At 42.4% G+C, this 26,341-nt stretch overlaps 1 protein-coding gene across 1 annotated transcript; it reads left to right on the forward strand.

Moving 5' to 3' along the window:
• The first annotated feature begins 23,562 nt into the window (after window positions 1–23,562).
• LOC141630436 (uncharacterized) lies at window positions 23,563–25,366 on the forward strand. The gene is made up of 4 exons (XM_074443258.1): window positions 23,563–23,648; window positions 23,749–24,012; window positions 24,173–25,211; window positions 25,265–25,366. Exons 1-4 carry the CDS (start codon window positions 23,563–23,565, stop codon window positions 25,364–25,366), a joined length of 1,491 nt encoding a protein of 496 aa, XP_074299359.1.
• The last annotated feature ends 975 nt before the right edge of the window (window positions 25,367–26,341 follow it).

A 26,341-nucleotide genomic window follows, 5' to 3' on the forward strand; every position in this document is an offset into this window, starting at 1 on the left:
CTAAGACTACTCCCGCTCCCATGGTCAGTCAACGCTGGTCAAAGGGTCCCTAAAAGGGCGGGTATTACAGCATTAGCTACCAAAAACAAAGTAACAATCCCAAGATCATAAACTACTAGCTTGACAAGGGCAGGCTAAGTGTAGGATGTAGTTAACGGGAAAAAAAAAGCTATTTTTTGGCAGTGTGGAGCTTATGGGAAAAATGAATAAAGGGGTGACCTCTTACACATGTGTCAACTAGCCACGAACCCGAATGCGTACAGGTATTAAGCAGATAAAGTTCATATTTATGCATATTAATGTAACATGCCTCATAAGGAGTAACTACTCACATTCCTAGATAAACTGGTCATGGACGACACCAGTTATAGGCTCTAAATCTCAGAAAATGATGTAGTTTGCCAAAAATCTAAGTCAAGTTTAAAGTTCAGCAAGAAATTTAACGAAAACTCGTAGACTATGCATATATGATTCTACTAATAACATGTCAATTAAGCACGGCTCAGGCATAAACAGATGAAAATGCAATGTCATCATTGAAATACTACCGTTCCGACTCGACCTATATGCTAAAATAAAAGTGCAATTTTTTGAATTTTTGAAATTTTTGAATTTTTTTGAATTTCGTATATATAAGGGAAATAAAATAAACAATGCAAACTGAAATGCAATAAACGTGAAACAAAAATGCAATAAAAACATGTGAATGCAATGCAAAACCCTTCCCCAAACCAAATCACACAATGTCCTCATTGTGCAAAATCATGTAATGAAATAAAAGGGAAACGGGATTCTGCGACAAATAACAAGTAAAATTGACATAAAAGAAACTCGGAAACTCACAAGACTTTAAGCGCAGCAAAAGGAAACCTCCCTAAACCAGCGTGAGCTAGGAGGTTTCAGTAGCCAGCAGTGCTACCATAAGTACCTGAAAAGAAACAAAATACCGCGCGTAATTCCAATAAAACAATTTATTAAATGCAAAATTATGTGCAAATCAAGAAAACGGAAGAAAACAGAAATAAATCGGAGAATAAAGTGGAGAAAAGACTCCCTCAACTCCGCAAATCGACCAAACATAGCAAGGGAATGGTCGAGAACAGGTATAGCAGCGGGAGTGGTCGATCGACCATAGCAGGCAGTCGACCGACCAGAGTGAACAGGAACAGAAGCTTCTGGTGTCGCGGCTCAGTGGATCGACCATAGGAGGCATTCGATCGACCGGAAAACCTGCTGTAAGTTCTGATTTTCTTCGAATTAGCTCAATAAATTGAGCTAATATGGTTTATGAACCTGCAAATACACATAATAACGCGCCCAAAAATGCGCAAAACCCAAATGTAAACACTAAAGTATTTAAATCCCAAGCAAACTTATTAAATAGAAGTCTCGCTCACACAAAAGCAATAAAAAGTCTAACAAAAGCAAAAAAATGAATGTTTGTGCAAAAAAAGTCTTAACCAACTAATAATTGATCAAGAATGGCCACGGAATGGCCCACTTGCTCGGCTTCTGGCTACAAGAGGTAGCCTCCATAGTGCTCATCTCCTCAGCGACACTCCTAGCAACTCCAACATCCGCCGAATTCAACGGATCGACATCTTGAACATCCTCCCAATCAATGATCTCGTCTGGATCGTCAAAATCCAAATCGGACTCCTTCACCTTGACTGGCTCCTCATCAGGCTCCTCATCAGTGCCATAGCTAAGACATCCTAGACCGCCTCTTTGAACAATTAGCTCCTTCACAGTTGGAGCAACATGCGACTCTTCCTTCCCCAAACCATTTCCTGCAATATCTAAAACAGAAGAATCTTCCTCCAATTTGCTCCCAATCTGGGGCGGAGGTGTTACAACAGGAGTAGGCATAGGGGCGGGGCATATCGAAAGCACAAAATAAGATTTCTTCTCGAAATCGTATTACAGTGTTGGCCACATAAGATCTTTCTTCTTAGTGGGTGGGCAAAAACAATGGATGTTTCCCTACTTTAAAGGTCAATGTCCCCGAGCCAACATCTATAATCGCACCAAAGAAAGTGTGAAGAAATGGTCTACCCAAAATGATAGGAATGTGAGCATCCTCGGGTATATCTAGTACAACGAAGTCAACTGGGAAAAAGAACTTTCCTATTTGCACGGGAATGTCCTCTAAGACTCTTATAGGCTGGACCGCAGAATGATCAGCCATCTGTACTATCATGTTAGTAACTGCAAACCTAGTCAATTTCAATTTCTTAGCTAGACTCAAAGGCATAACGGTAATGCTAGCTCCTAGATCACATAATGCCTTCTCAATTGAGAAGGTACCAATATTACAAGGAACAGAAAAGCTACCGGGGTCTGCTAGCTTATGAGGTGCAGTGTGAGTCAAATACGAACATGACTCCTCAGTTAGTACGACATATTGCACAGTATCAAGTGACTTCTTTTTAGACAAAAGTTGCTTCATAAATTTCGTGTAAGCAGGCACTTGATTAACTAATTCAAAGAAAGGAACTTGCACATTTAAACTACGAATAACATTTTCAAATTTGTTAAACGATACCTGTTCCTTTGTCGGCACCAATCTCTCTGGATAAGGGGCTGTAAGAAGCAACTTAGCCCTCTCCTCTAGGTCTCTCACACCGGCATCAGTGAACTTAGGCTGAAAATCCACTACCTTCTCCTTGTTGAAGCTCAAACCTTCTTCAGACCGTCTCAAGAATGAGCTATCAAAATTTTATACCGTCGTAGAGTACCAAAGATAATATTTATAGTCCAAACTACTACTATAGATAGTGGTAGTCAGGGTTGAACCACAGAGAGGCGATGCAATTATTAGTTGTCTAATTTTCGTCTTAAAGTAACAAAAGTGTGGGGGTTTGTTTTGGATTGTTCTATAACTAAAGTAGATAAATGAATGATAAAAGAACTGGATGAAATCAAATATTAAAAGGGCACTAAGATGGTCGGTTCACTCTAGTTTCGGCGGCAGTATACTAGGTAAGTCTGAGATAATCACGTGAGACGGGAAAATAAGAAGTCCTCTCGGTCCATTCTTAACAGGTAGCATCTTTCGATCTAGCTACAGGTCCCTGATATTACTAATACTAACTTTTGTCCTGAAAAGTGATTTAAAGGTCTAAATTAACTTATCTCTCGATCTTATTAATTTAGTCGTCTTAATTAGGTAGTCTATTTTCCTCCCCTATCTTTCGATCTTATCGGGTCGGTCAATTCCTAAACATTCAACTAGTCGCGTGCACTCGATTCGTCAAAAATATCAATTAAATTAATTAAAACGAAACTAATTCTCACGTGGCCGGTCGATCGACCAGGGTAGGCGGTCGATCGACCATGGCGCGACTCAGGTCTACCAATTCTAATGCCGCCTACACTACAGATTCCCTACATCCTAGCACAAGGGGTTTAGCTACTCATACTGGAAATAATAACAACAATAAAATTAACTAATAAAGTAAACGAATTCATGATTAAAATAACTAAATAAACAATTAACATGAAACGATAATTTGGCTTTGGGAAAACTACTCTAGCAATTACTAGTCTATGAACGAACAAAGTAAACTGAAATAGGGAACCAAAATTACCAGTAGAAAGAAGGAAAAAGAATGCGAAAGTACGAACGGAAAATAAATTGTATTGAATGAATGTGAATACTAATGCCAAACTTAATATCGAACCCTAATTATTCGATCCCTAAAAACTGATGATAAAAGACTTGATGATATTCTGAAAACTTCAGGTTACGTTATATAGGAATATAACGTAACACTTATTCTTAAAACCTAATTACAATGGGCTTTGGAATTCTCAAAATTTGCGTGAGATTCACGGTTCGGTCGATCGACCATACAGCTCAGTCGATCGACCAAGCCTCACTGTACAGTAGCTTCTGATCTTTGTGCTCTTGTCGATCGACCATGGACACCGGTCTATCGACTGCTTCATCAGGTAGTTGCTCCAAAAGCTTCGTAAATTCGTCTTTTGGGCCTCGATACACGCACCAAGCTCGCTTCCCAAGTAAATAATTCTTGTCAAATGCAACATTAGGTACTTGGGGACGGATTCGGCTCGATTTCGGCTGAATTCTTCACATTTCTGCAATATTATACAAAAACACAAAAGTAGACGGAAATAGGGAAAATAGTAGCTTAAACTACACAAATGAGCTCTGAAATGCGTGTAAAATAGGATGTAAAACAACATATTTAGGACACGCATCAAGTCACCTTTTTGATTCAGCCTCGAGTCGAGTCGAGTTGAGTGCGAATCAAAGTCGTCTAGAAAATGTCGAGTCTCTGCCAAAGCTAGTACTTACCTTCTGGTCTAAGTCGTGTTGCCTAATTATCGAGACATCTTCAGTGGCGTTAATGGAGTCAAAACTTGTCGGGTCTTAAACTCGTCTTTCCAATATGTTACGGGTCAAAGTTCAGATTTGTATATGTGTCTCGTCCAATGGCGTCACGTCATCAATACACCTCCAAATCACGTCAGAAGTCATTCATCTTACCTAAGTCGACACTCGAGTCTAAGTTCAAAGCCATGCATCGTGAGTTCAAACACAAGAGGTCATTCACGATCTTTAATGAACTCAAAATCTAGTCATACCGCCGCGTCTCCACGACATAGCTGCCTCTTGTACATACGTGTCGTACTTGCCGTTGTTTGTGCAATCTCTTTGCAAGACGAATTATAAAGCTTATCGTTATGTCGAATATGAATCCCTTGGGTGCCATCGATCGTCAGCAGAAACTCAAGAAGCCGATCAATCATCATCCGCCATGACTTCCGCCGAAGTCAACAACCTTGTCCTACAACTCCTAACTACCGTGGAAAACTTAATCACTCGTCTCTCCAATGCTGAGGACAAACTGAATACTAGGAATTTTCCCTCTTCGGACATTGAGCAAAGGGTTAAGCTCCTTGAAAATCGACTGCATGCCAATGACAAAACCAACCCCAATTGGATGACAACCAAAAGCATTGAAGCCAATCCCTCAGAAACTCCACCAAACAAAACCAGATGTCCCCATAGGTGCTTCCCTGATTTGGGCATACCTTACGCCACAGCCTTGGAAAGGCTAATCTCTAAAGGAAAGTTGAAGCTGATTGGTCCAACTCCGGACCCACTGCCAAAAAAGCGAGGACGAAGGCAAGATGAAAAACTCTTTTGTCAATATCACCAAGGTCGCGGACATGATACTGAGATGTGTCTCCCCTTAAAAGGTGTCATCCTTGATATGATTAAAAAGGGCGAATTACCACTACCTCCCTCATCAAACAAAAAGAACAACCCTTCTGAAAACCATATTCAACACAATGAGGAACCCTTCCTAGACTACTCTCATCTCATGTCTCCTAACCATGAGATAATTCATGCAATTGAAGAGGATGACATACAAAGCGGTATACTCATGCTCTTCGTCGCCATTAAGAACATGTTCTCAAAGCTGCAAGTGGCAATTGATGACTTGAAGACCCGGATGACTAATTTGGAGAAAGGGTCTGGTAAAACCAAGAATGAACAAGACCACCAAGGAGAAGACCAACCCTTGATTCACCAACCGATAACTGCTGAAAATGAAATATCTGATGGTTCCCACATCTGTGAACCCACCAACAAAGAATATGAAATTGCCTCACCAACATACCCTTCAAAATACCAAGTAACATCCCAAAACTTTCCATCGACAATGACTAAATCCTGTTTTCGCCCAAGGTTAACAAAGACAATAGTCACAAAAACTTCCCTAAAATTAACAATGTTGGAACCTATTAAGCCTGGAAATTCGCAGATACTTCAGGATGATATTCTACCCCAGCTTGACCATCAGGGGATCAGGACGTCAAGCTACCAGGATACAAGAAGACAGGCGCCAGCCATGGAGAGGACAACGGTCAAAATATCAGGACGATATTTGACCAGATCATGCTTAATGTACTGAAAGCCATGAATATTGGTGAAGATCAAATCACCAAGAAATCCAGTGATTTGGTAGGGTTTAATGGAGAAACCAGAAGCATATTGGGAGAAATTCATCTTCCAACTTATGTTGAAGGAGTCTCATCCTATGAGAAATTTGGAGTCCTGGATTGCTTGTCGTCCTACAATGTAATTTTGGGCAGGCCCTGGATCCATAATGTCAAAGTTGTACCATCAACCTATCATCAGTGCATCATGGTTCCAGCAGACTGGGGCATAGCCACAATCAAAGGAGAACACAAAACAGCCCAACAATGCTACACAACAGCCTTGAAGCCTTCCAAGGCAGGTAAGTCTCTTGCATAACAATTACCGTACCCTGTCAGGAGCACTTATGTGGCACCATCCAGGATGGAAACAGTTCAGGTAATCCTAGACCCTGAGTATCCTGACAGGTATGTTCTAGTAGGGTCTGATGCCCCAAACTGTGTCAGGCTAGAACTGGTAAAATTTCTTAAGAATAAGTCATCTTGGTTTGCTTGGTCTCATTTTGATATGACTGGAATTAGTGCTGATGTAATTACACAGAAACTTAACATTGATCAATCTTTTAAGCCTATGCAATAGAAAAGACGAGAATTTGCACCTGAAAGAAATGCGATAATTAACGAGGAAGTGGAAAAACTTCTGGATACGAGAATGATCAGGGAAGTAATGTACCCTGAATGGTTAGCTAACGTGGTTGTTGTGTCGAAAAAGAATGCTAAATGGAGAGTTTGTGTAGATTACACTTACCTGAATAAAGCTTGCCCTAAAGATCCATTTCCCCTACCACATATTGACGCCATGGTAGATGCCACAGCAGGGCATGAGATGTTGATTTTCATGGATGCTTCCAGTGGATTCAATCAAATAAAAATGCACCCTGCTGACCAGGAAAATACTGCATTCATTACAGAACGAGGCATATACTGCTACACAGCCATGCCTTTCAGCCTGAAGAATGCAGGGGCAACGTACCAGCGCCTGGTCAATATGATGTTCAAGGATCAAATAGGTGATATCATGGAAGTCTATATAGACGACATGGTAGTAAAATCTAAAAATGCTGAAGATTATGTGAAGCATTTGGAAATAGCATTCCAAATATTGGAAAAATATAAGATGAAATAACCCTACAAAGTGTCACTTTGGAGTCTCTGCAGGTAAGTTCCTTGGATACATGGTGACAAAAAGAGGCATAGAGGCCAGCCCTTAACAGATAAAAGCCATCCTGCAACTTCAATCACCCAAGTCCGTCAAAGATATTTTGAAATTGACAGGCCGGGTAGCTGCTCTGAATCGGTTCATATCAAGATCCTATGAAAGGTGTAAAACATTTTACAACCTGCTCAGAAAAATTAAACAGTTCCATTGGACACCTGAGCATGAAGCAGCCTTTCAGGACTTGATATCGTACCTGTCATCTCCACCTTTACTGGCTAAACCAGAGAAAGGAGAACCTCTATCAGTATATATATCTGTCATTGACACGGCAGTAAGTGCAGTCCTGGTAAAGGAACAAGAAGGTCAGCAACATCCTGTCTATTATGTAAGTAAAAGCCTGCTAGATGCTGAAATGAGGTACGAATTACTTAAAAAATATGTTCTAGCTTTAATTATGTCATGTGCTAAATTACGTCCTTATTCTGAGTGTCACCCTATCATAGTCAAGAACAACTTACCAATAAAATCTGTCCTACGCAAGCTTGAATTGTAAGGTAGGATGGCCAAATGGTTAGTTCAGCTCAGTACATATGATATTACCTTTGAACCCAGAACAACGATCAAATCACAGGCCTTAGCAGACTTTGTGGCTGATTTTAGCCCTAACCTAGAACCTGACCTGAAAAAAGAAATTAACCAATTAGAAAATAAAACCCCAGACCAAGAATGGACTCTGTTCATAGATGGGGCATCCAATGCCAGGGGGATAAGGTTAGGATTAGTGCTTAAATCGGCACATGGAGATGTGATAGCTCAGGCTGTAAGCTGTGAGTTCAAAGCTACCAACAATGAAGCAGAATATGAAGCCCTGATAGCAGGCTTAAAGGTATGTCTAGACCTCGGTGTTCAAAACCTAAAGGTAAAAACTGATTCACTTTTAATTGCTAATCATATAAAGGGAATTTATACGGCTAAGGATGCAAAAATGATTTCGTATTTAGAATATGCAAAAAGCCTTACCACTAAATTTACTTTATTTGATATAGATCAAATACCAAGAGACCTGAACACGCAGGCTGATGCTTTGGCCAGCCTAGGTTCAAATTTTACTCCTGCAATTTTTGATAAAATACCAATTGTTCATTTATTAGAGCCGGCTATCAGTAAAACTGAACAAGTCAACCCTGTTAATCAAGATAATAATTCTTGGACCAAACCTTATTATGATAGGTTCCTCCAAGGAATATTACCTCAGGGCAGACATGAAGCAAGGGCTTTTAAAATCAGAGCTTCAACCTATTCTATCATTAATAATATTTTATTCAAGAGCTCGCAGGCTGGACCATACCTGAGATGCTTAGAGCCTGATGAAGCTAAATAAGTACTCCAAGAAATACACGATGGACACTGTGGGAACCATAAAGGAGGAAAAAGCCTGGCAAATAAAATACTCAGGACAGGCTACTGCTGGCCGACAATGAGGGCTGATTGCTTGGAATACTGTTAAAAATACGAAGCTTGTCAAGTTCATGCACCAATATTACATCAGCCATCTGAACTTCTTCACTCAATTTCTGCACCCCGGCCATTCATGAAGTGGGGGCATGGATATTGTGGGAAAACTGCCTGTAGCTCCAGGACAAAAAAGTATTTATGTTGGCCATAACTGACTACTTTTCTAAATGGATCGAAGCTGACTCTTTCAGGCAGATAACTGAGAAAGAAGTAATATCCTTCATCAGGACGAATATCATTTGTAGATATGGAGTCCCAATTTGTGGGTAAAAGACTAAAGCATTTTGCCAAGAGTGGAACATTAACATGGTCACATCAACCCCTGGATATCCAAAAGCTAATGATTAGGCTAAATCTAGCAACATGGTAGTCATAAGCTGCTTAAAGAAGAAACTGAAGAGAAGACGAGGTAGATGGGTTGAAGAACTTCCATTAGTGCTATGAGCAGACATGACAACTCCGAAGACATCAACAGGCCAAACACCCTATTCTTTGGTGCATGGCTGTGAAGCTGTCATCTCTGCAGAAGTCCAGGTGCCAACATCAAGATATAGCCTAAACAATGTTGAAGCAAACAGCCGCATGATGCAAGACAACCTAGTCCTGATGGAAGAACTAAGAGACGCTGCAAAAATCAGGATGGCATCATATCAACAAGTAGTAGCCAGAACTTACAACAAAAATGTCAGGATTAGAGTCTTCAGGTAAGGAGACCTTGTCCTACGAAAAGTTTTTCCAAATAAAAAAGAAAAATCAGCAGGCAAGCTAGCCCTGACGTGGGAAGGCCCTTACTTAATTTACTCAATCGTCGGACAAGGAGCATACAGACTCTAAACATTAGAAGGAGAAATGATCCGAAGGTCTTGGAATGTAACACACTTGAAATTATTCCATGTATAAATTCTATGTCTGGCCTGAATCAGGTAAAACTATATCTTGACTATCAGTGTTTTAACCTGACGTGCTATCTGAAAAATTACGTGTTTCACATGTCCTATGTGTAATACTACAGATTTTATTAAGTTGTATACTCGACCGAGTAGAGCCTACTCGGCCGAGTAGTGTTAATTGTGGAGTTTCTTTTGGTTCTGCCGAGGAATATTCGGCGGAGTATGGAGAATACTCGACCGAGTAGAGGATACTCAGCCGAGTATAGCTTTACTCGACCGAGTATCCGGTCTGGAGAGTGTTATTTTAGCGGTTTTATGCGGAAGTGTTTAGGGTTATTTTATATTCAACGTCAGTTTCTAAAACGACATTTTCAACCCTAATCATTTTACGATTACTTTAATCACTCCCTAATCATCCCCTAATCTCGTTGTGTGTGCAAATCGTCGTGGTCCTTGCATGTAGTCTCTTATTCTACTGTTACTAAGTTTCATTCCCTTGTCATTTGTATTCTTTTGGGGTTACTGTATATATGGAATTGAGAAAAATGGGGGATTGTGCAATGTGTAATTGTGTTATGTGGTTATTGTATAGGAGAAGACTTCATAGAGGAGCCTTTCTGATTGTCCAGTTTCCGTTCTACTGTTGATTGCTAAGGTAGGGTTTTCCCTACTCAGTTTATTGTTCATTGTTTAAGATATGATTGTTTTGTAACTATTGTTATCTGCTGACCATCGGAGTGTGGGCGTTGTTGTGATGGTGTTGGTGTGGAGATGTTGTAACAGCTGTGATTCTGTGTGTTTGTGATTATGGTGGTCTCACTTGCGGGAGTGGCTTCACACCCTAGTTCGCCCTCCGTGGAACCCGCCACGGGAGGGGATGTGCACATTAAGGGACAAGGATTGTTAGTTGCTAGTTGATGAGCTGGAGTAGGTGGGATCGGCTGCGATCACCCACTGGCGGCGAGGATTACCTGTTGCGATAGGTAATCTGGTAGGGCTACACACTTTGGTGCGTAGTCGGTTACTGTGTGAGATCGGGAGACTGGGGTTGGAGGATGATCAGCTAGGTACAATGTTTATTTGTCTTATAGTGATTGAGTAATACTGACCCCGTTGTTGTTTGTGGAATCTGCTGTGATCCATTCGGGGATGGTGAGAAGACTTGACAGGTATTGCTATTGGTTAGCTTGGGGCATTCATGGGAGAGTTGTCATCACCGGTCGTAGCATCACCGTCCGAGTCTTAGTTTGATTTCTTAGTTGTTAGACATTTGTTTTGTTTTATTGAAACAGTTTGGGATTTGGTTGATATAAACTTTATACTTTATGGTACTTTAATAAATGTGCTCATTTCAGACGCTTTTGATATGTACTGACCTCGGGCAACCGAGATGGTAACACACTTTCATGGTAGGGTGGTCTTGGTAAGGCACCTTGGTATGAGGGGGTGTTACAAAGTGGTATCAGAGCGAAAGATTCCGGCACCTAAACAAATGAATCTAATGAACTTAGGGAGTCTAAATAAAATGAACCCGGGGAGAGTTGTTTGGATCTACCGCAAAGACTCGGGAGACGTCCCGGAGTCGCAATTTGGCCCTCATTAACTCGAGCCGATCACATGGGAAGTGTGTTGAGAGTTGTGTATTATATGTGCATGTATGTGAAGATTCATGGTGATAATAAGTGATAGTTGGAAATTTGTATGTGGAATTTGTAATTATGGTGAATGGAAAAGTAGTAGAAGGGACGGGTATGTGAAATTTGGTGAAGTAAATTTAGCATGTCAATGATTGGTATGACTGTATGTTTATTACGTGGCATTTAAGTTTCTGTTGTTATATGTTTGTTGAGGGAATAGAAAGCATGATAGGGGACTTGTACTGTTTTAACCCGTCTTTGGTATGGCTCGGCCGAGGAGGGCAGGTACTCGACCGAGTAACCAAGCACTCGACCGAGTGTTGTTTGGCAATGAGTAGCAATGTGTACTGTATGTGTTTATCGACCGAGTAAGTAGGTGTACTCGATCGAGTAGTGACTACTCGGCCGAGTATTGTTTGTACTCGACCGAGTATGCGATCTGGGTATTTGACGTTGGCTACTGGAGTCGATTACTCGACCGAGTATTTGGGATACTCGACCTAGTAGTCGTTACTCGACCGAGTATAGTCTTATACTCGTCCGAGTGTTCCTTTGGCGGAAGATTGATACATTTTGAGCCGTAGGCTTTTGTGCTTACATTTCTTTGTTTCTTATCAGCTCAAAATGCCGCCCAAAAGAACCCCCGCGCAGATCCAAGCTTCTGAGATGAGTCTTGATGAGGTTGCTCGCATGATTGAGCAACAAGAGGCTCTCCTTGAAGCTCTCAAAAATGTGGGAAAGGGGAATGAGAAGCCGGTGGATGCTACTCAGCTTAGCATCATCATTGCTCGCTTCAACCCTCCCACATATGAAGGGGTGGGGGAACCAAAGCTGCTCGAGAAGTGGCACCGTGAGATTGAAGCTCTCATGGAAATGGTTAAGTGCCTCGAAGACATGATCGTTGAGCAGGTAGTATACTACCTGAGAGGTGAAGCTGCTATTTGGTGGCAAAACTTCAAGGAAGATGCTAGAGCCTATTACTAGGCTGAAGGTGCGGGAGTTATTCCGTGGTCTGGGTTGAAGAGCGCTATGAGAGAGCAGTTTGTGCCGGAGCATATCCGACACAAGTTGAGATCTGAGTTCGATTCTTTCACCATGTCTGAGGAGACGACAGTCACTGAGTACTATCATCGGTTCCTAGAGCTATCTCGTTATGTTGAGGATATGCAGCTGGCACAGAGGGGTTTGGCTCTCCGTTTTGAGAGGGGTTTATCTGCCAAGATCATGAGTCGTATGCCAGCTGGGGTTGCTACTGACCTTAAGGAAGTGTACCTAAGAGCGGGCCAAGCTGAGAGAATGGTAGATCTCTCAAGAGAGATCAATGAGAGGACTGCCGCTGAAAAGAGGAAGGCTGACAGTGGAAGCAACAGCCAGTCAGGCAACAAGAAGGGAAACTTCAACCATGCAAAGGCTTTTTCGGGTGGAGCTGGTTTCTCTGGGGGATCTCGTGGCTGGGGAAAGAATGGAGGTCGGAGTGTGAGTGATAACTCTAACCATACATGCTTCAACTATGGTGGTGTCGGCCATAGGAAACGGGAATGCACGAGTTACAGGCCCGACACTGGTTCAGGAGCTCAGCAAGGGAATTTCTCTCAGGGGCCAACTTAGAGTTTTGCTAGTAACCGACCGGGAGGTTCATGTGGCAACAGAGGTGGACAGGGCAACCAGGGCAGTTATAACTGCAGTGGCGGTTGATCATATCAGCGTCAGAACAACAACACCACCCAAGATTCAACAGCCAAGCCAATTACCTCCAATGCTTCGGTTCAGGGTGGAGGACAGAAAAACAGTGGGAAGCTTTTCATGATGGACAAACAGTAAGAGCAGGATGATGCTCATGTAGTTACTGGTACCTTTCTTGGTCATAATGTACCATCCTTTGTTTTGTTTGATTCAGGGGCTACACATTCTTTTGTGTCTAAGAGTCATGCCATGTCCATGGGTTTGGGGAAGTTTGAGGTTGTAAAATATGATGTGTTAATACCTTTAGGGGAGTCTGTGTCATGTCTCAAGTTGTATGAGGGAGTGTTTATGGTGGTTGGAAGGATAGATTTACCGGTAGACTTGTTAGAGTTTCCTATGGATGGGTTTGAGGTGATTGTCGGGATGGATTGGCTGGGTAAGTATGATGCCAAGATAGATTATCGGCAAAAGAGAGTGTCCTTAAAGGGTCCTAAGGGTGTTAGGGTGTCCTATAGAGGGTTTGTGGTAAAACCTAAATGTAAGTTCATAGCTGTGATGACTTTAAAGTCATGTATGAGGAAGAAGTGCCCCTTGATTCTCTGTCATGTGAGAGATCGCCGAGTAGAGTCGCAGATAGCTGCTGAGATACCTGTGGTGGGAGAGTTTGATGATGTCTTTCCTGAGGAGATACCGAGTTTGCCTCCCAAAAGGGATGTGGATTTCAGTGTGAAGCTTAAACCAGGGACAAGTCCGATATCCAAAGCACCTTACCGTATGGCACCTAAAGAGTTAGCTTAGTTGAAGAAGCAGATACATGAGTTGCTAAGCAAGGGTTATATCAGGACTAGTGTGTCACCGTGGGGAGCCCCAGTTTTTTTTGTAAAGAAGAAAGATGGGAGTATGAGACTGTGCATTGATTACAGAGAGCTCAATCGTGTCACGGTGAAGAACAAGTATCCTTTGCCTAGGATTGATGACCTATTTGATCAGCTAAGTGGTGCAGGTGTGTTTTCCAGGATTGATCTGAGGTCGGGCTATCAGCAGCTGAGGATAGCATATGAGGATATTCCTAAGACAGCGTTCTGATCTCGGTATGGTCATTATGAGTACGTGTTGATGCCTTTTGGGTTGACCAATGCACCAGCAGCCTTTCATGGATTTGATGAATCGGATGTTTACACCGTTCTTGGATAGGTTTGTGGTTGTTTTCATCGATGACATCTTAGTCTATTCTAAGACTAAGGAAGAACATGAGGAGCACTTGAGGATAGTCTTGCAGACTCTAAGAGAGAATCAACTTTATGCCAAGCTGTCTAAGTGCGAGTTCTGGCTGGAGGAGGTAGCTTTTCTGGGTCATATGATATCTAAGAAGGGGGTGTCTGTGGATCGTAGTAAGATTGAGGCCGTAACCAAGTGGGAATCACCGAATAATGTTGGTGAGATTCGGAGTTTCTTAGGCCTTGCTGGCTACTACATGAGATTTTTGAAAGATTTCTCTACCATAGCACGGCCTATGACATCCTTGATGAGGAAAGAGACCAGATTTTTTTGGGATGAGAGTTGTGAGACAGCGTTTCAGACTTTAAAGGAACGCTTGACCACAACTCCTGTGCTAGCTTTGCCGGAGGGATGTGAGAACTTTGAGGTATATACCGATGCTTCAAAGAATGGTCTTAGTTTTGTTTTGATGCAGGCAGAGAAAGTCATAGCTTATGCTTCGAGGCAGCTAAAGCCATATAAGGAGAATTACCCTACTGATGATCTGGAGCTGGGTGCAGTTGTTTTCGCTCTTAAGATTTGGAGGCATTATCTTTATGGAGCAACCTTTAAGGTGTTTTCTGACCATAAGAGCTTAAAATATATCTACACTCGGAAGGAGCTTAACATGCGACAGAGATGGTGGATGAAGCTTATCGGAGATTATGATATGGAGATCATCTATCACGAGGGTAAGGCTAATGTAGTTGCAGATGCTCTGAGTAGGAAGAGCGTTCATTTGCTATGTACAGCCATATCCTTGCTGAAGCTGAGGGATGAGGTGTCTAGGATGGGGATCTTTATGTTAAGGAAGGGAGATACCATCGGGGATTTGACGATCGAGCCAGAGTTATATGAGAACATCAAGAGTAAACAGGAGCTTGATCCTAAGATTCAGGAATGGAAGTCAAGAGTAGAGAGTGGGACAGTTTCTAGGTTTTCTATCCATACAGATGGGAGTGTCCGTTTTGATAGGAGATGGTGTGTTCTTGAGGATACAGAGTTGAGGAGAGTGATCTTGACGGAGGCTCATTGCACTCCTTATTCGGTTCACCCGGGTGGTGACAACCTTTACAAAGACCTTAAGAAGACTTTCTGGTGGCCAAACATGAAGAAAGAGGTAGCTGAGTTTGTGGCCAGATGTTTGACCTGTCAGAGGGTCAAGGGTGAACAAAGGAGACCACAAGGTAAGATATAGTCTTTGGAAGTACCCGAGTGGAAGTAGGAGTCTATCTCTATGGACTTCATTGTGGGATTGCCTAGGTCACAGTAAGGTAATAACATGATCTGGGTGATTGTTGATCGGTTAACCAAGTCAGCCCACTTTGTTCCTATGAAAGATACTTGGTCTAAGATGCAGCTGGCACTGGGTTACAGGAGACATGTGGTGCGGTTACATGGTATACCCAAGGATATCGTTTCTGATCGTGATGCGAGGTTCATATTCAAGTTTTGGCAAGAACTGCAGGAGTTGATGGGTACAACCTTGAAGATGAGTACAGCCTTTCATCCGGCAACCGATGGTCAGACAGAACGAACCGTCAAGACCTTAGAGGACATGTTGAGGGCATGTGTCATGGAGTTTGGGGGCAGTTGGGAAGACAGGCTTGACCTGTTTGAGTTTTCATACAACAACAGTTATCATACGAGTATCGGGATGGCACCTTTTGAGGCTTTGTATTGTCGGAAATGCCGAAGTCCAGTTTGTTGGGATGATAGTTACGAGACAAAGTGGTTTTAGGGCCACACTGGTACAAGATATGGTTGAGCAAGTTGATTAATTCAAGAATGATGATGAGAGCAGCTCAAGATCGTCAGAAGAGTTATGCCGATTTACACCGCATGGACATTGAGTTCACAGTAGGTGACAAGGTCCTTTTGAAAGTGTCACCTATGCGAGGTGTGATGAGGTTTGGGAAGAAAGGTAAGCTATGTCAGAAGTTTATAGGTCCTTATGAGATTTTGGACCGTATAGGCGAGGTAGCCTACAGATTAGCTTTACCACCAGCTTTGGATAGAGTCCACAACGTTTTCCATGTCTCCCAGCTTCGGAAATATGTGAGTGATCTATCGCATATCCTTGGAATGGAGAACATCGAGTTTGATGAGTCTTTGTCCTACGCTGAGGTTCCTAAAGAGTTTCTTGATCGCAAGGTTCGTAAGACAAGGAATGGTGAGATGGTCTTACTCAAGATTCTTTGGTCTAATCTCAATGTGGAAGAAGCCACATGAGAACCCGAGGAAGCTATTCGAAAATGTTTTCCTAACCTTTTTGATCAGGTATGTTTGGTTACGGGGACGTAACCGTTGTCTTTTTAGGGGGGTAGGAGATGGTCGCGGTTGTGTTTTGTCTTATTTTGAGTCGGGTTGGTGGGTCTTATGGTGTCTTGTGTAGTTCTTTGGGTTGATAAATGTTTGTGTGGAAAGTCTTTTTGTGTTTTATGGTGTGTCTTTTGTATTTGTGGTGTTTTGTTTTAGGTTGGAGTGTGAACTTCGGGACGAAGTTCTTTTTAAGGGGGAAGCGTAAATACTACGGATTTTATTAAGTTGTATACTCGACCGAGTAGAGCCTACTCGGCCGAGTAGTGTTAATTGTGGAGTTTGTTTTGGTTCTGCCGAGGAATACTCGGCCGAGTATGGAGAATACTCGACCGAGTAGAGGATACTCGGCCGAGTATAGCTTTACTCGACCGAGTATCCGGTCTAGCGAGTGTTATTTTATCGGTTTGATGCGGGAGTGTTTAAGGTTATTTTATATTCAACATCAGTTTCTAAAACGTTATTTTCAACCCTAATTATTTTACGATTACTTTAATCACTCCCTAATCATCCCCTAATCTCGTTGTGTGTGCAAATCGTCATGGTCATTGCGTGTAGTCTCTTATTCTATAGTTGGTAAGTTTCATTCCCTTGTCATTTGTATTCTTTTGGGGTTATTGTATATATGGAATTGGGGAAAATAGGGGATTGTGCAATGTGTAATTATGTTATGTGGTTATTGTATAGAAGAAGACTTCATAGAGGAGCCTTTCTGATTGTTCAGTTTCCGTTCTACTGTTGATTGCTAAGGTAGGGTTTTCCCTAATCAGTTTACTGTTCATTGTTTAAGACATGATTGTTTTGTAACTATTGTTATCTGCTGATCATCGGAGTGTGGGCGTTGTTGTGACGGTGTTGGTGTGGAGATGTTGTGACAGCTGTGATGCTTTGTGTTTGTGGTTGTGGTGGAGTCACTTGCGGGAGTGGCTTCACACCCTAGTTCGCCCTCTGTGGAACCCGCCACGGGAGGGGATGTGCACATTAAGCGACAGGGATTGTAAGTCGCTCGTTGATGAGCTGGACTAGGTGGGATCGGTTGCGGTCACCCACTGGCGGCGAGGATTACGTGTAGCGATGGGTAATCTGGCAGGGCTACACACTTCGGTGCGTAGTCGGTTACTGTGTGAGTTCGGGAGACTGGGGTTGGAGGATGATCAGCTGGTTACCGTGTTTGTTTGTCTTATAGTGATTGAGTAATACTGACCCCGTTGTTGTTTGTGGAATCTGCTGTGATCCATTCGGGGATGGTGAGAGACTTGTGTATTGCTATTGGTGAGCTTGGGGCAGTCATGGGAGAGTTGTCATCACCGGTCGTAGCATCACCGTCCGAGTCTTAGTTTGATTTCTTAGTTGTCAGACATTTGTTTTGATTTATTGAAACAGTTTGGGATTTGGTTGATGTAAACTTTATACTTTATGGTACTTTAATAAATGTGCTCATTTCAGACGCTTTTGATATGTACTAACCTCGGGCAACCGATATGGTAACACACTTTCATGGTAGGGTGGTCTTGGTAAGGAACCTTGGTATGAGGGGGTGTTACACTATATGAAATTCATGTCTATATATGTAACTAACCCAATTTCTCTTATTTTCGAATCCTGAACAATTATACATGATAAATGTTTATATGCATAAATATTCAGGATTGAGGGCTACTCTACTATACATTAGACCTCTCATTTACGTACATTTTAAACCTTTGCACTTCACTGTGCCTAACGAGTTGGTAACCATCACCGGATACGGTAAATAGCAGGACCAATCAGACATGAAATAATTGCCTAACCTGACTAATTTGCTGCACACATCTACAACCGGCTGGACGCAGCAAGACGGTGCAAGGGTGTTTTATCCCGACCATCAGTCTAAATTCCCTACTGACAAGCCAAATACCAAGCCCTCTAGTCAGGCAGGGGACATAAGCCCTCCTGACAGGCCGTTTTTTCCGTCCTTTCAACCACTATGGCAAAAACTATATGTGGATGAATGACTTACGATGGCGTTAATCACAAAACAAGTTGACAGGACTGGAAAAACAAGGTTCACAAACTTAAATAAAATCAAAAAAAACATCAGGAAATAAGCCAAATGAGCCAATGAAGGCCACTATCGTCATATTAATAAAGCCCTTACCCCTGGGGCAAAGGCACCAAAATAATTGTCAAGGCCAGGGATAACCTCCCTAACCTACCCAAGAACAAGAAAATAAAATTGTTTGTCCAGGGACATCCCCCCTGGATGGGCCAATACCATCAAATAAATATGAAATTACTGCTCCCCTTTAGAGACAGCACCATCACTTCCACTTTTGGCATGATCAGCCTCAGCATCAACATCCTGCTCCCCTGAAGAATCGACCTCCTATTCATTGCCCATATTATGCAGGTCAGGATATTTAGAAGCACCGAAGGCCATCTCAGCTTCAGGGTTCCAGTTTTCCCTGGCCTCCACATGCTCTTACATAGCAGCCACTTTCCCTTTGATATAGAAATACAGGGAAGCATCATCAAGCTTGAACTCCAAATCGCCCCTCTCCAGGGTAAGCTCCTCATTCCTGTCCAATGCCTCCTGCAGAAGTTGTTTGCTTGAGCTTGCCTCAGCCTTGGCAACATCCCTCTCAGCCTGTACCTTCACCAAATTAGGAGCCCCTGCAGCCAGATCAGCCCGAGCAAAATTTAGTTCAGACTTCAGCTTATCATAATCAGATATCATAAGATAAATCCTGGCCACCAAATAAGTAGCCTGATAAGCATTATGGAGACAAGCTGCATCACCCTGAACAGAAACAGAAATAGTATACGTATTATGTTATAAAAATAAAAACCTCTAAATAAAAGATATATACATTTTACAAAAAAAAATATATAATATATAATATATAAAAAATATAATATATAATAATAATAATAATAATAATAATAATAATAATAATAATAATAATAATAATAATAATAATAATAATAATAATAATAATAATAATAATAATAATAATAATAATAATAATAATAATAATAATAATAATAATAATAATAATAATAATAATAATAATAATAATAATAATAAAAACTACATACCTCTCTCACATCAGCCAAGGCACCTGCCAAAAGGCTGACAAAATGATCTACTGAAGCAACTACTTGGGCAGCAGTCTCAATAGGATCAAGGGTGATCATAACATCAGATTTGGAAGTAGCATAATCCCTAATTTTCACCCTGGCAGCCTCCACATTATCTACCCTGGCTCGCACTTCCCTGACTGGGGCAGACGGATCAATTTCCTCCACTTTCCTCTTCTGGGCTGCTGAACTTTTTTCAGCAGGGCAACAAGAGTAGCAAAAACCTTGGGAGTAGCAGGCAACTCAGTTAAATCAATGACAGGCCCAGTTTGACCTCCTCCCTGGGAACTCTCCTCCTTGACCTTAGCCAGCCTGGCAGAAAGGTCAGCCATACCAAATCTGGCAAGGCGAGTGGATGATCTAGTGGCTATAACACGAGACACTATATTAGCAATAAAGACAGGCTGTCATAAAAAAGCCAAAATAGGAAGAAAAGCGAAGCCAAAAAGAGAACAAAATAAACTTACTGCCTGAAGTAGAAGCAATGGCAACTTTTGAAGGCTTGGGCACTCTAGCAGCACCCTTAGTCTTCAGGCAACGAGGAAGATGACCAGCCCCACAACAGAGAGGCCAAGTCCTTTCCATTTGAGGAATTGCAAGAAAAGCAGAAATATTTGCAGTAGGGTATTCAATTTCAGAAATCCAATCAGCAACTGCAAACAAGGGAGGTATGACTCGTTTTAATTTATTTTTAAAACTAACAAATAAACACGCAGGATGAAAGGAAAAGTCAGGATAGTCACCACCAACACAGGCATCATAGTTCAAGTACGCCAGATCAGGACCCACAGAATTCGTCCTGATGAACATGTACCCAGCAGCCCAATTCTTGTCATGTCCGCTATCCTGATTACTGAGAAGAGGAGTAGTAGAAGGTCTGACCTTGAAACTAATACGGCCAGGACTGTTGGTCTTGACAGCATAACAAGCCTTCAAGTCCTCCAAGGAGAAGGAAATATTCTATTTTTTGCAGAGATATTCAACGGAGCAGACTACCTTCCACACCATAGGCATCAGTTGGTAGGAAGTCACACCTATTTCTTTAATGACATCCACGAAAAGTGGAGAGAAAGGAAGCTTGCAACCAGCCCTGAAGGCCCAGTCATGGATACAGAACCAACCAGGACATGCTCAGTTAACCCTGACAGGGGAATTTTCAGGGATCCTTCGGAATCAGCAGGAATGATCCCCTTATCTTTCAGGACTTTTTCGAATTCAGGTTTCAAACGGTTTGGATGAGGCTGTCGCAGCCTATAAAAAATAAACCAACTGGTCTCTAACTAATATAGCTAGGGAAGTCGGGATCGTATCCACAGGGAGGCTTTTAGCGTTCTACTTGTCAAATTAAATCTGTCTAAGTAACCAAAAGGGGTTTGTTTGATTTGTGTTCTAACTAATGCAATAAAATAAAAGATTTAAAGAGAGAAATTAAGTCAAGAAAAATATAAGAGAAAGGAGCTAGGACATCGGTTCACCATGGATTATTACGAGTCATAGGTAGGGTCAAAGTTCAGTCTCAATTACTAGGGCACTCTAATGTGTGTGACAGGTCTAACCCTTTCCAGGCTTTCGATCTTAGGTCGGGGCTTACCAGTATAATTAATCAATTACGTCGACTTAACTAATTAAAAGCAATTGAATGTCACAATTAACAACATAGACCAATTATATCGACCAATCTAATCACCAAACTAAGACTGTCTCAATCCATGGCTCCCCTAAATCCTAGCAAAAGGAGGTTTAGCTACTCAAAATGGAATTTGCAATAACAATTGAATAAGACAATAAAGAGGAAGAATTCATGATGAAATTAATTGAAAGACTAATAAGCATAAATTAAACTAATAAAACTAGTAAGAAAAGTAGAAATAATTAATAAATAAGAACAAAGGGAAAGAGGAATTAAAATTACCAAATGAATCCAAGTATGCGCAATAGAGAAAAAGGGAGAAATTCTACATAGTAATGTTTCTAACTGCCTGCTTGCATAAAATAAAGTGAAAGTGTAACCTAATTAAAAGATTACAAGAGCTGTTATACCAAGCCCAAATAAAAGAAATAAGCTAAACATAAGAAGTAGTCTATCCGTGTAGAGTTGGTCGTTCGACATAGATAGGAGTGTCGATCGACAGAGTAGTAAACACTCTAAAAACAAAGCTCCTGTGTCTAACGAAAATGTCTAAAGACATATGTGCTATTGTCGATCAACATAGGTAGAGTGTCGATTGACACCATGTATAGAAGTCGATCGAGAAGACAATGGGTGTCAATAGACTTAGCTGAAAGCTCTCCCACACAATCTCCCTATGTCGATTGACTATGTCTATTGACATATAGACCTTTGTCTATCGACATATAGCACAGATGGTTGATAGACATAGGAGGCCTGTCGATAGACAGCCGGTATAAAACTTCAGTCCTTCTCTCCCAAGCTCGACTAAGCTTCTCTCTTGTTCCATTACCGAACGAATTTGGCTTCTAAATGCATAAATGAGTCTCAAAACCTGCAAGAGACATGAAACACACCCAAGTAGCAAATACAGGAGGAAATTATTAGGATAAAAATTGTATTTTATCACCTGTGACGTGGCGCCTTCTTACTGGCAGAGAGAGAGAGAGGCGAAAAGCTAGGTGAGGTGCATGGCTGTTGGAGGATGAGAGAAGGAAATGACCGATGATGTGGCGTGTTGAGAACCATAAGATCAAAACCAACAAACACAACTTGAAGTATGAAATAACACACGTGCAACAAAGTGATTATTAACCAAGTCAAACAACAAACCCCTAATCTTTAGGGAGTTGACCTGGTATTCAGGAACAGAAGCAGAGGAAACTCAAAAACCCTAAGTCTGATTCTGGCAGCTATAAAAGCTACACATCATTCCTCAAAAATCCCGTCTATACTTGGCAACAATTCACTAGCTAAAATAATAATTGTATTTCCTTACTTGCATATTAAACCTTGATTATAGTGCAAAGTTGGTGGGATTCTGACTCCCCCCGCGGTTGTTTCCACACCGGGTTTTCCGCGTCACCAAAAATCCTCCGTGTCATTCTTTCATTCGTCTTTATTTCATTCATTGTCATCGTTACATTCAAATCGTAATTGGCCTAGATCAATCACTATCACTCACATAATTAAATTCCTAACCGGTAAATTTTTACCAAAACAATTTGGCGCCCACCGTGGGGCATAGTGATCATTTTCTATAGCCAAATCTCGTAAAACCGAACCAGCCGTCACCATGTCTGGAACCAGCTAGAATCCTTCCAGCAGCCAGAGCATGTCAGCCCTGTCTTTTGGAGCAGGACCTACTTCTGCATCTGCAGGTTCAGTCAGTGCATCCTAAGCGTCCAGTCAGATGATCCCCGTCAGCATGTCGCCCAGAACCATACCTCCACCTCTGAAACAACCACATATACCCAAAGCCACAAGCGCACCCATCCAATCTAGATCCAGCAGGGAAAGCAGCCCCAGTAGAGGTGAAGCTGCATCTAGAGGCCCGACATAGGAGGGATCAGGCGCAGAAGTTCTTAGAAGCAGAGGATCTCCAGCGCTTGATCCGATGCAGGTGATGATTCATGCGTGTCAGACCGTTGAGAATCTGAGGAAGGACAACCAGAACCTGATTGCTCAGATCGTGACAGCAGTCTAGGCCAAGCCAACGTCAGCACCAGAGGCTCCGACCCGAACCAGCGGTGGAGGATCGAGTCGATCAGTTCTATCGGAACTAGTCACCAGACTGGACCTTGCAGAAGTAGCACCCAGTGAACCAATTGAGCCCAGAGGATTGGGGTGCCTGTCATTTGACAACCCACCCAACCTGCAGCATACATCAGGTAATGCTTTGTTTAATACCCCATCAGGATCTGACCGTCCGCCCTTTTCAGGTAACCCCGCACACCAGACATCAGGATGCCAATCTGGACCTGTCATCAATACAACAGCCCTATCCTACAGCCAGTTCACCGGTGGATCGTGGATTGGAGGACTACAGCAGACACCAGGATGGCAGCATGGATCCATAATCAGTGCCACATTAGTGACCAGTCATCCAGCATCAGGCCAATTTTCTGGAGTGCCCTGGCTAGGAGGTACACCTGCTAGATCCTTCCAGCCTGTTTCTAACCCTCTTTCAGGAGCAGGTAACTCGCTGGAGCAGTAGTACCAGGAGCTGAGGGAGTTGATGTACAGGATACTAGGCATAGCCCGCCCGTTAGAGAAAGCAGCCCAAGATAGCTATGCAGACTCACCTTTCGTGGACGACATAGCCCTTGTCGGTGTTCTTAAAGGATGTGTACCGCCAGCCATGACGCTCTACGACAGAACCACGGACCCGCTCGATCATATCAACCACTACAAGCAGAAAATGATGGTGATAACCGCAACTGGAACCTTAAAGGAGGCTTGTGTGTGTAAGGGATTCGGGTCAACCTTGTCTGGAGCAGCTCTGCAGTGGTTCATCGGCCTGCCCAACAAGAGTATAGCCAACTTCGCCGACCTAGTCAATACATTTAACCAGCAGTTTGCCAGCAGCAGAAAGCCGGAGAAGCGGACCAGTGACCTCTACCGGATAGTGCAAAGGGTTTGAGGAGTCCACCCGTGATTACTTGAACAGGTTCAACAAAGAGAAGGTGGCTATCCCGAGATGTGATATAGCAACCGTTATGCAAGCCTTCCGCCAAGGACTGCACCAGGATTCAGATCTTTACAAGGATCCAACGAAGCACCCTTGCACCACCTTTGAAGAAGTAAAGTCAAAGGCAATTGTTGTCATAAGATTGGAGGAAGACTCTGCACCCATCAGAGGCGTCTATAATTCAGATCCAGTATCCAGAAAAGCTCCAGTAGAGAAGAGGAGCGAAAGGCCCAAACCCTACAACAGGTTCATGAACAAAGTTTCTGGAAGTTCTGAAGGAAAAAGCGAAGCAGATCTGCCTCCGAAAGTAAGTGAATATGGTTTTACCACTAATCTTGCAGGATTATTTAAAGCCTTGAAGGAGCTAGGTCGCAGAGTCAGATGGCCAAAATCTCCAGCAGAAGGATACTTCAGTAGCAGAAAGGACAAAGGCAAGAAGTGTGAGTTCCACGACAGCAACACCCATGACACCGACGAGTGCCATTCCCTTAGAAAGGAAGTCAAGTTCCATTATGATCAAGGAAACCTGGATCACCTCCTACCCAGAGGCACAACTAGAGTAAACTCAGCAGATCAAGTTCTGCCATCTCCTCCTTTTCAATCCACTAGAACTGTGAATGTCATTACAGGTGGATCGGAGCTGTGCGGACTAACATATTCAGCAGCAAAGAGGCACGCAACCAGAACTAAGGGAGACAGACCAGAAAATTCCTGCAGGATCAACTGCCAGAATATGCCATCAGTCACCTTTGACAAAACAGATGCAGGTTCTGCTCCAGAACAGCACCACGATGCTCTAATCATCACACTCCCCATAGCAAACTGTGAGGTGAAAAAGATCTTGGTGGATACCGGAAGCTTCGTCAACTTGATCATGCTAGAGACACTCAAAGCCATGGGATTCACCGAGAAAGATATAGCAAAGAAGGCGGTCCCCTTGGTTGGTTTCAGTGGCGAAACAAAGCATTACCTAAGAGAAATCGTCATCCCAACCTATGCCGGAGGTGTAAACAAGCAGGTAAGGTATACTGTTATTGACAAACCCTCTACTTAGAATGTGATCCTTGGCAGGCCCTGGATCCACGAGTTGAAAGCAATTCCCTCAACGTACCACCAGTGTCTGAAGTTTCCAACGCCTTGAGTGGTGCAAGAGATACGTGGAGACCAGGATGAAGCTAAGGATTGCTATAAAGTAGCTCTGAAGTCGACAACTAGCTCACCTACATAGCAATTACAGAGCCAGCGCATCCAGGATGAATACACTGAACCCCAGCAGGCAGAACTAGACTTAGTCATCCTGGACACGCTGCACCCAGAACGAACCGTGCTTATTGGATCTGAATGTACAAGTAACATTCGTGAAGAACTCGTTCGGTTATTGAGAACTAACATGGATTGTTTTGCTTGGTCACATAATGATATGATAAGGATAGACCCAAGTGTGATAACCCACAAGCTAAGTGTCGATCCAAGCTATAAACCTGTGCAGCAGAAAAGAAGAAAGTTTGCTTTTGAAAGGAACCAGGTTATAAACCAGGAAGTAGATAACCTGCTTGCTGCATGAAAGATTCGAGAAGTAAAATATTCAGAATGGTTGTTGACACGTCTGTCGCGTACCTGTCAAAAATACCAACTGGCTCTAACTAATATAGCTAGGGAAGTCGGGTCGAATCCACAGAGAGGTAGGAATTTGTCAGCTAAATCTAAGTTCGGTAAGGTAACCAATTAGGGGGTTTTTAAATGTGATATTCTAAACTAATAAGAATAAGGAAGAGGAAATTAAAAGGAAGGAATCAAGCAGATAAAGAGAAACAGCTAAGACAGACGGTTCACCATAATCATTTAGTCAAATAATCTAGGTCTCAGGTCAATGCAAATACGGTCTAAGGGGTAACGAACGTCACCTTTCGGTCCTTAATTCACCCTAGAGCGTAAATAGCTTAGCTTTCGCCCTCACTACAATACCCTATTGTCCGCTACTAGTCTCGCCTTTTCCAACCTTTCGGTCCAGGTCTAGGATCACTAAGAATTAAATGTCTAATTGCGTCGACTCAATTAGACGGATACAGTTAATTGTAGCATTTAACCAACAAAGATTATACTAGCATTAACCCGATAAATCGATTACTATTCCCTCATGATTACGGA

The sequence above is a fragment of the Silene latifolia genome, chromosome Y (genome assembly GCF_048544455.1).
Source record: "Silene latifolia isolate original U9 population chromosome Y, ASM4854445v1, whole genome shotgun sequence".
NCBI classification, from domain to species: Eukaryota; Viridiplantae; Streptophyta; class Magnoliopsida; order Caryophyllales; family Caryophyllaceae; genus Silene; species Silene latifolia.